The 15,983-nt window shown below is 36.1% G+C and overlaps 1 protein-coding gene and 1 long non-coding RNA gene across 7 annotated transcripts in view; one reads left to right on the forward strand and one right to left on the reverse strand.

Annotated features, from left to right (window-relative positions):
• Positions 1-1,596: 1,596 nt before the first annotated feature.
• Positions 1,597-3,883, forward strand: LOC117421461 (uncharacterized). Its single transcript, XR_004547501.3, has 3 exons — positions 1,597-2,113; positions 2,487-2,544; positions 3,066-3,883. It is a non-coding gene; the product is annotated as an uncharacterized LOC117421461 (long non-coding RNA).
• A 4,296-nt stretch (positions 3,884-8,179) lies between these two features.
• LOC117421311 (inactive ubiquitin carboxyl-terminal hydrolase 53-like) overlaps positions 8,180-15,983 on the reverse strand; it is a 68,049-nt gene continuing 60,245 nt past the window's right edge. For 2 of the 6 annotated variants that reach the window (XM_059031023.1, XM_059031042.1), the window contains 3 exons: positions 12,884-12,950; positions 9,044-10,008; positions 8,180-8,291 (listed from right to left, as the gene is read on the reverse strand). In XM_059031023.1, the coding sequence (XP_058887006.1) occupies positions 8,215-8,291; positions 9,044-10,008; positions 12,884-12,950 (1,109 nt within the window). In that variant the 3' untranslated portion in view covers positions 8,180-8,214. The remainder of the gene's footprint in view (positions 8,292-9,043; positions 10,009-12,883; positions 12,951-15,983) is intronic. The other 4 variants (XM_059031038.1, XM_059031033.1, XM_059031046.1 and 1 more) reach the window with 4 other exon arrangements.

Raw genomic sequence — 15,983 nt, forward strand, 5'->3', positions numbered from 1 at the left:
CCAGACGCTAGAAAAAAAACAGTTGAAGGTATTCTCCGTTTCAGTTGAAGAGCTTGAGTAAATTTAACCAATAGGCGAGTCGAAGAATGGCCTTTTTTTTTAGACATGCGACCAATCAGGAGTGAGCAGAGGCGGGCCACAAATCTCCCAGGGTACCAATAAATAGCAAGAAAAACTTACCGTCACCGTTGACAACACCAAATTGACATTGAGAAAAATCAACAGGGGCGGGACATCCAGGTTTCTCTCCACAAGGAAGTATAATAAGCCCACTATTATGTAATATCATGATAAATCATTTAGCGGATGACATTTTAAAAAGTAAATGTAAAGTAGTTTTTTTTTAAGACGATGGGGTATTTTGGATAAAAAGAAATGAGGAAAGTGATACAGAGGGAATTACAAAGAGCAACACAAAATAGCTAATTGGTCAGATGAGTGGGGGTTTAAGATTTTGACAGAAAAGTCTGTAAGCATGATATTTTCAAGGAAAAGGAAGGTGGAAAAGTTGAAGATTAAATTGGGAATGAATGAGTTGAAACAGGTTGAGGATTTGAAATATCATATAATATGGGGAGGTACTTTTGGATTTCAAGTAGGGAAGTGGATACAAGATTCAAAGATCAATGAATTAGAGCAAGTGGAAAATGCTGGTCATACTTAGTCGAATACCCAGGTGGACTCAGGAAAGATATTATATATGATATTTTAATAACATTAAATGAATGCGCAATCAGAGACATAGATATTGTATTAGCATGGGTACCAAGCCATTCTGGGGTGCTAGATAATGAACAGGTAGATTCCATGGCAAAAAAATAGGTTATTGAGAAAGAAAGTGGATATGACACTCCCTCTGTGACAGGCAGAAATAAATGCAATAATAAAATATGGAATTATGTAGGGTTACCATGTGGCTCCAGATTAACCGGATGCTGTGAGGCAGAACGGGATTTCATTTGCCCCCAAATTGAAATAAATGAAGGTGTAAATGAACCATCCTTAGCTACAATTAAGAATGGTGCTTAAATACCCGCATGCGCGTCAAATAATTGTATTAAACTAAGAATGAATTGCAGCCAGTCGCTATTTTTTTCTGTTTGTTAAAATTCAATCTGCCATATTATTCTGCAAATACAATCGCATCATCATCTCGTTGCTCTATCGATAAATTAGCTATTCGTTCATTAAGATCTGATCAGAAGCAGCTGATCAGTGTGAATTGTTTGCTGCGCCCAAGCAATTCCACCACAGCAGGATTAATCTCAACAAAGGTGGAGCTCATTTATACGTGAATTACTTTCAATTTAGGTGGAATTTTGAAATCCCGGTCTGTTTCAAAGCGTCCGGTTAATCTGGAGCAATATGGTAACCCTAAATTATGGCAAAATCAATTGGAACACAATCATAAGGGAAGGTTTTATTACGATATACAGCCAAAGGTCAGGTTAGGGAGTGAAACATCTAGAGGGGAATTGAATAGGGCGGAAGAAACTATACGAACAGACTGAGAACTGGACATGCAGCATTGAGTCAGCATCTGTTTAGAATACGGAAACATGGAGATGGATTATGTGGAGACTGTCAAAGGTTAGAAACTGTACAACATTATATATTAGAATGTAATAAATTCAAACAACAAAGAAGACATTCGAGGTGGATAATTTATCAATACACAGTATATTGAAGGAGAGAAAACAAAAAACATATTACAATACATACTGACTACTGGAAAATGGGGATCTAGACGAAGATATGGTAGAAGGGCGTTAGAGGGCGCTCATCATCTATTAGATCGCATGCGCCAACTTCCTCTGAACAGAAAAAGCAACCGGAAAAGTAACTGCCATTAATACAAATGGAGTCTGAGGAGCTGCGACCGAGAGACGCGATGGTGAATTTACCCAAACACTCCTATTGGTTCGATTTTTGGCTGTTTATTATTTTTAATATAGTACTTTTCTTCGTAGTTTATCTGTTGTTACCTTAGCGACCAACGCCCACAGCATAATAAAAGTAGCACGCTCTTTCAAATCATTCAGTTAAGGAGGGTGTGTTCGTTTTCCGGATTAACTTTTTATCCTTGTCTTAATCAGATGAACACAAGGTGAATGTAAGTGACATTTATATAAATTAAACTACCGCTATCTTCATTTAAGACGACGACTTTCTGTACCTTAATCAATCTTATCAGTTTACTTGCTGCTTGAAGTGTGTTAACAGTTGAGTGTTGTAAAATAAAACAGAGCAGAGAGTGAGCCACACCTTTGCTTTTAAGACATTATTTTGTTTTCACTTTACTGACGGGTTTCCAACTCGTGCGTGGTTTTAGTAAATCCCAGGTTTACTGGTGTTTGAAAAACTCCCATACATTATGAACTACTAATTCTAACCACAGACACACACATAGGCGTTTTACAGGACGAATCAGCATTAGGTTTCGAAATGGTCTGAAAAACTGAAAAAGTTTTGTTTTCATCTTCTAGAAACCGTTCTAAAAAAACATCAGCCAGGACCCCGTGCAAATAGTCCAACAATGCATTGGTAAGTTAACATAATTTCTAATCAAGTCTGTAACATCTGTAACTTATAACTCTGCATTACATAAAACTGTAGGTCTATAAAGCAGTAAAAGTGGTAAATGTTATATACGTGTCAGCCTCTGGCTGTTACCACATACCAAACCATCTTCTTCCTAATATTGGGAAGGATCTTTTTTTCACTAATGTGTAGTGTTCTGTCATATTATAATAAGGGAATCTGTCTGCTATTTACTTTTATTGGGATTGCCTGGATAAACAAACATCACAAAGGGTACATTAGCAGCGGAGTGCTTGATTCATTAAGAATCTTATCTACTTAAATACTTAATGTACTCTGTAACAATTGCTTAATTATAAATCATTTTATCACATAAACTGTATATTTTTAAAAGTACATTAAGAACCAGTCTGATTTTAGACTTCTTAAGTTTAAGTGATAACCTTTTTCACTTAACAGCTGACTTGCATGTATGATTATATTTGAAATAATAAAAGATTCAAATTATTATTTTGTTTCCACAGTTCTACCATAGAAATTACCCCAGTGGTACAGTTGAGATGACACTGCTACAGACTGTGCTGTGCAAAAGTCTATGATGTGGGAGCATCATGTATATTTTACATCAAACTGTTTTCTGTTTATCACTGGATGCAGTCCAAATCTGCGGACAATGGAATTCCTCGGAAATCTCAGAATTCGCAGGCTCACATGGAATATGCAGTCTTCCACAAATTGGCAATATTCTGCAGCTACATCATCATAATAACTGTCATAAGCAGACTGCTAAAGTGCACCTGAAATACATAACGGTTGTTTGGTTCTAGTTTTGTTAAATTAACTGTTTGTCCTCTTCAAAAAGTAGGCGTTAATTGAAGACTGGAGTAGGCTTTGAAAATGTGACCCAATAAGAAGTCTTGTGTTCTGTGATGTTTTTGCTAGATGGTTTCTAAAGATTTTACTGACAAAAATGCTTGAGATGTTAAATTTGAAATACTTAACCCATACATTATTTGATATGATTGTTTACCTAATTGACATTTTTATAAGCCATTATCAATATAAATACTAAAAACATAAGATACTGCAGCATTCTACTTAAAATACTGGTGTATCAACAAGTCCCCATGAAAAATTATTTTTTTGTGTTAATTCTGTTTTGCTTAACAGTATCTCACTTTGCAAAAAAAATAAATAAAAGTGGGTTGTATATGAAATTAAATCTGATTTGATTTTAATAAATATTTCACAATATATACAAATATATATTTTTCACAGTTAACTGTAACCTTGGCATTTCTGTAATACACTGACCCAAATAAAAGGAAAGTGAAAAAGTCTACTTTAGTTGCCTCTGTGCACTATTTTTACGTGCAGTATCTTCCTGGCACAGTGTGATTATTGCTTTGGTTTTTATGTATGTCAAGTAGTTGAAAGCTTGTCTACATGATGCACTGTATCTTAAAAAAGGCAAGTATTTGTTAAATTTTATTTTACAGATCTGTCCTCTAGACCAGAGACCCTTTTCAACAGACATCATAAGACTGTTTCACACCATAGATCCATTATACCTATGGAGGACTTGGCCTAAATCAGATACATGGCAATGGAAAGTAAAAATGATTTGGGAAAACTTCACAACAGTAGAAGGGCAGTAATGCTGATTGCTAGGTCAAGCTGTAGCCAAAAGGACAATGAATGTGCTGCAGTATCAGATTAACTGTACCTGTATTTTTGTGTCCGGACCAAACTGTATACAAGCCGTGGCATCTAAAGCCCCTTTCACATTGGCATGCCCTACCTAGGTCACAACCCGGTGTCATGCGGGTCTGCTATGCAATTTCTTTTTTTTTTTGTTCCTGGGTAGTAAGTGTTATTTCCTAATTGCTTATGCCTCAAAAGTATAGAAAATGGCTATTATTCCCCACAAACTTTGCTTTTGTGACCAGGACAGTGATATTTTGAAATTTACCTATTTTCCAGAACATTCCAGATAGATTCAGTGCTGAGTAAACTTGGAGTAACTTCTAGAACTTTCCAGTAATATAAATAGTAGTATAAATACAGGGGCCTTAAGCCCACCAGTTCAGTTTAGTTCCAGCTACCTAAGTGGATACCTGCATTTTTCTGAGATGGCATCAAGAGGCTGCAAGCATCTGACAGACGCATTTTGTTATTGGAAAAATATATCATATATGAAAAATGTTGCGAGAATCTCTTACACATTAGTCATGGGTGAAATAAATGTATTTTTGTAGGATGGTACAGAGGGGAAAAGAGAGCCATATCCCAAGAATTTGGCAGGAACCCACTGACCACTCAAGCAACTTCTACTTCTGCATGGTGGACCCTTCCAAACGTCGGACTGGCAAGAATGCACCTGCTATCACGTATCCGGACCTTCCTTCATCCATCGCCCCAGTGCCACACTGCCATGAGCTCCCCGTACCCACTCCTCCGGAGAGAGAGCAGCCGTCTTTAGAAGAGAGCAGCAAGTCAGAGAGCGAGGAAGATGTTGTAGATCAGGTGACAATTTCAGAGGTGGAGCTGAGGAGAGAAACCCATACTACCCCAACCAAAAAGACTACTCACTTCTAAATCTTTTGTAGTCATTTTTGTATAAATACATGTTAATTTGGATTCATATGTTGTTTTTTTCTGACTTTATGTGAACGAAAAGACACAAATTCGCCCGTTTTCTCATTGGAAATAGGTAAATTTCAAAATATCACTGTCCTGGTCACAAAAGCAAAGTTTGTGGGGAATAATAGCCATTTTCTATACTTTTGAGGCATAAGCAATTAGGAAATAACACTTACTACCCAGGAACAAAAATTGTGTTACATAGTGTAATTAGTTAGACAGTTGATTGGACACTGGATATGGAGTGATTTCAGCTGTTGAATTGAATAAAAACAATAAAGAAAATCACAGAAAAACACCAATATGCCACATCTGTCAAGAGAGCAGCGCCTTCGTGCAATCAGCATGTTGGATGCTGGACTATGGCAGCGTACTGTGGCTCGCCGTCTTGGGTGTTCACAGCCAGCAAACCTGGCGAGACAGTGTAACCAGACACACTCTGTGAATGACAGGCCACGAACTGGGAGACATGTAGTTTCTAGGGCTCGGAGACCACTGAACAGGCAGATGCTTATCCAGGCACTACAAGAGGAATGGGCCAGGATTCCACAAGACAACATCCGAAACCTGGTGCAAAGCATGCGTCGCAGATGTACTGCTTCCAACGGTGGCCACACACGCTACTAGCCTGTGACTTTCACAGTATCCCGTCCCCACATAACTTTAGACAGTAAAATGTAAATTGTAATCACCACAATAAAAAGCCACTGCACCTGCTCTAAAACAGAGTTTGTCATTTTTCGATCACATTTAGTGAATTTTATCCAAATATAAGTGATATGTTTCTTTTGATGCTCAAATATAAGTGATAAGTTTCTTTTGTTGCTCAGTATATATACACACTCATCTTGGCCCAGGTTTTGCCTCATGTCCATGCAAAGTGCCAGGATATGGTCTCCTGCAACAGAGTTGGCTGAAGATGATTGTACACTAAATATAAAACCATTCAACTACATGTGTATCTCTCAAGATGTCTAAGCACCTTAATTATTGCTCATACTCCCTGCACATTGTGAAATTCTTTATTATGCAAATAATAAAAAAAAAGGTACTGATGTTACTATTACCAATTTTAATATGAAAAGTCTTTATAAAATATAACAGGACACTCCGAAAGAATATGGACAATGTTATTTATTCAATTTCAAGTGTTATTCAAATTTACAAAAAAACTAGTTATGTTATAAAACTTCAGAAATCATTCATTGTACACATAATCACAAAAAAACCCTGTAGTTATGTTATAAAACTTCAGAAATCATTCATTGTACAAATAATCACACTTTTTATTTTTATTTTTTTACAGCTCCTTCATTTTACATATAAAAATAGAAAGGCACTGTGGAACAGCTTAGCTATTTATTAAACCGTTAGTGTATTGGAAAATAAATCATTTTACTATCTAAATATGTAGAATATCACAGGTTAAAAAGTGTTTTGGTTACCTATTAGATAATGTGCTGGCAATTTCAAATGTCAAACTTTTAAAAGTAGAGCACTATAAAACAGTATATGTAGATAAGTTCAAACAAAGGTCAATCTATTCATTTTTAAGACATATTTTATCTCCCTTATCAATGGAACATTCTGATAGTATGCAATAAAATAACTGCCAGGTTTGAGCTTCACTGGGAGAAAAATAAAGTAATTGTCTATTTTATTGGTCAGTCAGTCAGTGTGTTTTACTGTTCTGTAGGCATATCTAGTGTTAATAAATTAATGGAAACAGTTTCTTTTTAGCACATTGTATAGAATTGTACAGAAACAACAGTTTTTACATGGTGTAACTGCTGAGATACCAATAACAAACTTATTAATACAACAAGTATAAAAAGGTCACATCTACTGTTATGTGCAACTTGTGGCATATATGGAGCACTTTGACAAACTGAAGTTTTCAATACACTATTTGTCCTTCAACTTTTATCATTCTGTCAATGTAAAGAAAAAAAGTAAATGATTCTTCATTAAATTGTTTAATCCACTAAAAAATCTAGGAATGGTATTTCTGTATGGAACTGCTTGTCTTGCATGCTTGCACACAGTCCTGTAAAATAACTGGTTTTGTTTGGGGCTTTGCAATAGAAGGTATTACACTGCCCTCTACTGGAATTTTTTTTTAACAACGTCTTCAAGCAAAGAAATAAAACCACAGACAATGCAATGAATGACTCCACCTATAGCCAGCTTTTCTTGAAGACTAATGTTTGTTTTACAAACAAATTATGCTTAACAATAACAAAAAAAAAAAAAAAAAGGATTCTGGCATGAAACGGTTCCCTCTTCCTGTTTGTTTTGTCTGAAAGAAATAAAATATAAAGGTTCAGAATAGGAAATTATGAATTTTTAAAAAAAGTTAGAAAAGTAACTCTTTGGTAACTGTTGAACGTTCTGGTGTTTTACAATATGGTTTCTATTTGCCCTGTATAATTAAACCATGAAAGAAACAAAGTACCTTTGTAGGTCATCCATCCAAACATCTCACATTATTCATTCTATAACACAGTGTTTTTTCAATTTCTCTAATATTTGTAAGCCACAGTTGTACATTTAGTTAAACTCTCTTAATACATTTACATATTGTGCAAGTAGCACGCACCATCCATGAAAACTTTGAACTATCCTTGGGCTAATTAAAATAGTCACATTAAAAATATCAAAACTGTGTTAACGGATTGCAAAGTGTAATTGTGTCCAAACATTACTTTAAATGGCGTGCTGCATTGACTGGCTTTATTATGTGTCTTTATTGTCATGTTCGGATGGGACAGTTTCTGGTTGATTGATTTCAGGGTAAATAATTTCACCTCAAAATGATACCAGTGCTTTGCCTCAGACTGTAATCAAAATAACCGGCATGAATCTTACCCTTGTTTTACATTGCCTAAAGATGAAGACACACATCTATGCAGGGCAGCGTGACAGTAATGGCTCTGTGAAGATCTTTGGGATCACATGGAGAAAACTTTAAATAATGGTTTTTAGAAGTTATTACCTTTTACATGGACAGTTTAAAAAGTCCACTTCCCTTCAGAAATATCCCTTTTCATTCATTCCTCTGGGAGTCACTGGATTCCATCTTGCAGTTGGTTTATTCACTGCATAGCCTAAAAATGAAATACATCACATTTGAGAAACTGACATATGTGTGAAAAGTAAATCACAACACTGCTTTCATGAACTAAGAGTTATTTGTTACCTGCACTACTGGTTTAACGATAAAGAATAAGTAACCTAATGGTTTCATTATAATTTGACCAAAATATTTTACATGCAAAAAAAAAACAACACAAAAAACAGACATGTAAAAAAAGGAACCAGCATTATATTTACACAGGTGGTCAAGTTTTTAATTAATTATGAAACAAAACACAGTTCTAACTAAGTTAGTGAAATTCAGGAGGTGTGGCAGTGGCTCTCTATCATGTGCTAACAAGTCTCCCTATTTAAACTCCAGGGTATCTCTGCAACTGTGCTCCCCTCAGGGTGTGGGGGGGTGGGTGGATTTCATCCTCACATCCTCCCACCTTGGATGGCTCCGTTGTGAAAAAGTTGGAGCCCTAGGGAAAAATCTCACCTCCCACACCTAGTGAATGAGGTTCCAGTAACTTGGCCATCCATTCCAAAGAAATCAGTTTTTCTTATGCATAAAATAGGCTCACGTTTTATAGTCTGCTCTAAGATACCAAATTCAGTCAAGAACAACAAGGATATCAAACTATTTTATTCAAAAAAACCAAAAATCTTAGAATAACTGATGAGGTAATGCTTTCTGAGGAGGGCCCATTGTACAATATCTAAAATATTTGAACAAATGCCATTCAACAGTGTGGCTGAGTGTCAGAGTCGCCTCTTCTACCTGTTAGCTCGTGAGGATCTGGGTGGCTTGCATCTCCTAATTCACTGTCACTAGAAGAGGTTTGTTCTCCTCTGACCCGGGCACTGCCATCTTTCATGTACAGCGGGGACCTCTGATGATGGTATTTTATCCTGTAAGTGTCCGTCATACAGCTGTCTACAGAAAAATATGTAGTCAGCATAACACCTTCATTTGATTCCTTAGAATTGGCAGTAGGTTTTGGTTTGTTGTCGGTGACACTTTCAGACAAATCCAACCTCCCCTGACCGTAAAACCCAGATTTACACTGTTTCGGTTGTACGGCCACTTCAGACCGTTTGTGGTTTAATTGGTGGCTATCTTCAAACTTAAACTTCTGCGGAGGTGTTCTTAAAATTCTGGACATGTCATAAGGATTACTTCCTAAAGGATCCATTGATGATGGTCTTCTGTTGAATGCTGACCTGTTATTTTCAGAATGCAGCCATGTTTTTCGTGCATAATTCTTTGGAGACAGTGGTGGCCCAACATTTTGAGAGAAGGATTGTGACACATCATAGTTCTCATTTTTCTGTAAACCATAAGTGGCAATTTGTCCATGAATCTGAACAGGACTGAACTCTGAGTGGCTCCTAGGCACACTACTGACTGCATATGTAGCGTCAGTTCTAGGCACAGCAGTCCTTATGTCCTTATGCTCGGGATGTCCAGAAACTAGTGAAGAAGTCACGGCAGACTTCAGTGGCAAAGTAGGACTTGCAGTTTCATTTTTATCACTACCTGTGTACTCGGAGTCTGACGGCACATCTGCACTGTTCCATTCTGTGCTGCGTGTTTTCTCTCCATACTGCAGGTGTGAGGTGTTTCTATATTTATAACTTCCACCATGTTCCCCTTCTGATCTTGTTTGTTCCAAGAACACTGGATCTACATCAGAGAAAAAGGTCCTTCCAGTATGGTCAGAACTTTTTCTGAATGCATGTCTTCTGAGGGAATAATAATAAATAAAGGATTACACAAACATTTAAGAGACCTTTATCCACTCATAGCAGTGACCAGGCCACATATTTTTTGCTTCACATTATTCTTCAAAGATTTCAAAGAGTGACCAATATCAATAGAAGTAGGTACAGTTAAATAGGTGAATACAATATATTAAGAATGTGATCTAAACAGTAGGGATGTAATGATACAATAACATTACAGTGTAATACGTATCAAGATATGCATCACTATACATGATGTGATGGTTCTGATGGACTACTTGTATTATGAAAAATAAGATCAAATTATCATTTAATGATGGTTAAAAGATAAAAGAAAAATGATAGGGAGAGTACGTATTCATATGAACTATAAAACACACATTCATTCAAGAACGATTTGGTGAACTACAATGAGCTATGTTGTGCTTTCAGTCTAACAACACAAACAATACATACCTCTATAACGATGCAACAAATCAGTGGTTTTCAACCTTTTTTTTATTTATTTATTTTAGTCTGTACCCCTTGTGTCTGAAAGTTTCAGCTCAAGTACCCCTTTACATTTATTGCTTTACTGAATAATACCACAGTTGTAATAAAAGGCAGAATAATCTGATTAACACATTCAAAATTAAATGTTCCCCTTCATTTATTAATATATTATTTATAGTTTGGGATTGACAAACTTCTGGTTTAGGACAGAATACCAAAACAGACATTCTTAAAACTTTTAATTACAAGTGTTTGGATGCAGAGCATCAAAAGAGTATTTGGGAATCTGGTCGGAAACACACGTATTCACTTCCTATTAAGCAAAGTTATTACAGATAATCCAAAATAGTCTGCACTGCAAATGTTTATCATGTTACCATTTACTTCCCATCTCAGCATAATTATGTGTGTAATTTAAAATGTTTACAACATCAAAAACACAAACCTCAAGATAAAACTACAATAACTAGCAATCCAAAGGCACTCTGTATAACTTGGTCACTTTGCACTTTCTGTAGACTCATTTGTGTTTTCTTCCTTTGCAAGTAAGAAATTGATCAATCTGGATTTACTCTATCAAGCACCAAAAACAATTCAACCAGCCGCTATTGCTGTTACTGAAATGCAGCCGCGCCTAATAATTATCAGAGTGAATAAATGCTCATTCGAAATCACACATGCGTACAGGAGGATGATCATTTTGAAACTATAGGTCGGACTGTAAACTTCTAAAATTAAATATTTATGCACAGTGGTTCAGAGATAGTAGAAAATCAATAAAAATCAATTCAAGACTATTATTTTATTTTGCATTTTCATGCATTTCTGAGTCGCACTGCGTACTCACTACGGCCCTTCGAAGAACCCGGGTTGAAAACCCAATGCGATATGTCATGTAAAGAAAGCATCATGGTTCATCATTACGCAATTAAATGTTACATCCCCACTAAATTGTGGTGGATTATATTGCCACCATTGTTTATATCATTAAAATAGGACCCTCTCTTGTCTTTTGTATATCTTTAGGAGACAGAAATACACTGAAACGATTAGGTACATGGAAAGCCCTATTTTAATGATCTACACAGCAGCAGTATTTGGATCAACCCCAGTTTAGATCAATTGAATAGATCCCCCCCCCCCCCCCCCCCCAATGAAATATCTAAAACAACATACAATGGTAAAGCCTCAAAAAGGAATATGCAAAACCCTTTCCCTATTTAAAAAGAGGGTTATACAGAATTGTGACAGAAACAGAATGATTCTTGGTGGTAAATCCAAACCTGTGAGGGTGCGACGTGATCTGTTCCTTCGTTTATGGTTAAGGACCTGGAAGGACCAGTGTTTATATATATCGTACCGTGAGTGTTTTGTTTGTCTCTAATTGTTACTTGTTGTTATTATTAGTAGACGGCTAACATGTAGAGGCCAGCACTAACCTGGACATCACTTCACCTGTATCACGATATAAATTGTATTTTGCACCACGAGCACTGCAGCACGCACCCTGGACTGGTGACCATGTTTGTATATTGTGTGTGTAATTGACTGTTTATTATTTGGGACTGCAAACCCTTTATTTAGAACAGTGCAGTACACATTGCTGTGTATTGCCTGGGATTATTATTTACGGTCACCAGACCAGGATTATAAAAATAAACCTCCTTGCACTTTGGATTCTTGTTGTCTGCCTTTCATTGATCACTGCATCACTCCTGCACCTGCACACTGTTAACCACTTTGCCACAAGAATTCATGCAAACTGGTTCCCCAATGGCTCACCTAGGAAAAGCACTGCTATGCAGTGTGCTGGGCGAGTGGCAGCAGCATGACAATTACTTATAACCTCCCCTCACAGGAATGCTTAATGTTTCAGCACAATAGTGCTAAATAAATATATTATTTTATTGTTCTTTATGTATTGAAATTGCAGTGCTGCACGTGTATTTCTGCAACTCATTGACTCTTCTCAATGAGATCTATCAAAGGATACATAACCCTGTTTATACTCAGAATAATGTATCTGATGTTACTGCGTCCACTGAAAAGGCAGCTGCTGCAATTTCCAGTGCTACTGCCAACTCGCACTCAAAATGTATGAGGTATGAATCAAAAAAAGATAATATGAACTCCAATGAAGTATAGATCACAGAGTTATTCAATGAAGATGAAGTGTATTTTCCTATATCAAGAAATCTAAACCCACTCTATGGCAGACAGGACATATTAAGACGCCAACATATTTCACATGGCAAATGTAAAATGTTTCTACTATTTCTTCATATATAAATACATAAAGACAGAGTTTACGAACTAAGCAAATACCCATCAGAATAGTCAATTCTTTCTCTGTGGTCAAGTACCAAAGTTACCACGTCGTTACCTTTGTGAGCAAGGACTAGGTTTCTGCAAGTATATATCTTGAGGACTGTAATCCTTCTCCGAAGCACCTAAAAAGAAAATAACATATCTGTTATCTTTTAGGCTGATGGGTTTACAATTTCAGAAAGAGACCGGTTTGCTAACCACAAACTTTCAAACAAAAAGTCTCAATTCCATTTCATACTATTGTTTAATTTACACCCAATGGGTCTCTTACAATTATCATGTTTAAATTGAGATCTGAAAAAAAAAATACGCTAATAAATATATAAATAAAACATATTTTTCCCTGGTCTCGAAAAATGAAAATGCATATCTTGCATTAAGCAATTGAACAAGTGTAAAGTAATCATCATCTACTAAATATGGAAGGTGACGTGATACATACCTCCACTAAATCACACATTGTGACTATATCATACCCTGCTGAGAATTAAGCCACACAAATGCTATCCTATTAAATTCGGTAAGCTTTAGCTCCTTATGTTGCCACTTATATTGGTATAAGCACATTAACTACTACAGTAAAACACGTAAAGAATTGAATGTCGCTGCATGCATCACAACAGTGTCAGAACCCATTGTGCTAAACGTTTACAATCCATTCTTGGAATATGTGATAAGATGTAGGGGTATGACTTTCATTTACATTCAGTTCATCGTCCAGTATATTTTCCACAAGATGGCCCTTAATGTTCCATGCTCCCGACACACTCAACTTTGCTATTTATTTTTAATCATGGGCTTCCTAACTTCTGCCTTGAATAGGAATCTCAGGCGGGGTGCCTAAACTATGTATTAAGCACGTGATCTAAACAGTAGGGATGTAACTATACAATAACGTTATAGTGTAATAAGTATCCAGATATGCATCACTATACGTGATGTGATGGTTCTGATGGGCTACTTGTATTATGCAAGTGTTTACTTTTTATTTCTGTGTACAGGTCTCTAAATGCGGTCCCCTGGTTTGAATGATTTTATGAGTTTCCCTTGAAAGACTAGGAAAAGTTCATACCTGCCTCCTGTTTAGTTTTTTGTGCAACACAGGAGACTGGTGCATTTGGAAGGGAATGTAAGCACAGTCTGGACAATACAATATTAACTACAATACTGACTACACCAAAAAACTCTAATAAATCACAAATTAATGGTGATATAAGGAGTTTTAGCCGCTCTAATAAATCATTAGGTTCAGAGCTTAATCTAGTTTCCAAGTTCATAAAGCCATGTGCAGTACTGAGTAACAGGATCTATATAGAACATGTCATTTTGTGTACAAATGAATAACAATCCTGATGACAGGATTGAAAATGACAAGGAAGCACACAAGTGTGAATTCTCCTCCTCATCAGAGGAAAGCAAGTCACAGCCACTCTACTCACAAGTTGCACTCATTTTAAAAGTCACGTGCCAACACTATTAAGACCACGCTTATTGCCTCCAGCAACATCGCAGCTTAACATACAATTAACAAATTACATTGTATTCATATGCCTGTGATTGTTTGATGGTTTGAAGTTCTGCTGCTTTTCTACAATATAAACACGTACAATTCCTCTTGGGTAGTAAACAATCATTAAGAAGACTGCATTTAACCCATCTCTCCCCGTAGACGTCTAGCCCAAGGATTTTCAACTGTCAGTTCAAAACTGAGCTGTACAGCAATTACTGCGGAGGCCCACATATATTCCTTAATATATTATAATTTATTATAATTCTACCTTTAGTTTCTCCATTTTTAATCCCTTTATTGAGTAAACCAATGCCAACAACAGCCCCTGCAGTGTGATTATAGGACACCAATAACTATGAGCTTCAGTAACTACAGGCTTTCATGCAGTGAACAATCACCTCAACTGGTTTCTTTCTCTTCACTCCTAGTCCCCACTAGCACACTGTCTGTGTATGTGTTTGTTTTAAACCAATGTGCTTAGCAAATACTTCATGGAAAATGTAAGCAAAATGCAATAATCCTCTTAGTCTGCAATGTAAGCAAATTCGTTTGGTACAATTATTCAGCCACAATTAAGCTGGTGCAGAAGGATTTAAGTGACTATAGAACCGGTTATCTTTCAATTATGACGGCAGGGTTGTAAAGTTGAACACAAGATGACGTTTTGTCAACAACAAAATAAATATGAAAGGGTATTCCCAGCAGGTCATTGCTTAGTATCGTTAGGTTCGTGAGGGTACTGGTTTGCCGGCTGAATTCAAGAGAGCAAATTTTGCATAAAAAGGCAGAGCAAAGGGCACAGGTTGCAAATGTTGTGTTAATCTTGGAAATGTACTGGCATAAATTATTTATAACACATACTATTATCCAGCACAATGGTAATACATATGTAAATAAAAATAAATAATGTACTCTTTTTGTACTTTTTGTTGTTCTTATTGCTATACATTACAGGCCTATTATGTCACATTTAGTTCCATATCTGATATGTGAGCTTGGAAAGCCATTTGGATTATATCAAAGATAAGCACCTGCTGAACTAGACACCTGCTTTTAGGTACTCCCTTTTAAAATAAAATTATATGAAATTAAATATTAGATCAAAAGAGGTTAAATGATGATCTCGTTGAAAAACAGTACCGTGATAGAATTCTGTCTTATGCAAGATATAAGAAACAGTTAACAGGTAATCACTCCAAGTATAGAGTAAAGATAGAGTTGTGTTGGTTATACGTCACATTTGCTGGATTTGTAAAGCTGGCAAATAACATACATTTATCATTTTATCATAAAACAGCTTTAAATCTGAAGATTTTTAAAATAAAATCAATAGTCATGCTATGTGTCAAGAGTGTACTTTAATCCTGGCTATCCACATATATTTTCATACTGTAGTATTTAAAAGCTGTCAAAACATCTATTGGTAGTCTTAAAATAACCACTCAGTTGTTAATGGATTCATTTTAATTGTGGAGGCGTAATGCTGAAACAGGTGAATCTTGCCTAACGCTAAATTAATTAAAGTTGAATTAAACTGTTATAACATTGCTTTCATAGGACTATGGTGTTCCATGTTTTGCTTTTGGACACCTTAAAATCTTCTAAAACCTGTCTAAACTCAATATTTAATAGCCATTTCTAAATG

This window comes from Acipenser ruthenus, chromosome 1, assembly GCF_902713425.1.
Source record: "Acipenser ruthenus chromosome 1, fAciRut3.2 maternal haplotype, whole genome shotgun sequence".
NCBI lineage: Eukaryota > Metazoa > Chordata > Actinopteri > Acipenseriformes > Acipenseridae > Acipenser > Acipenser ruthenus.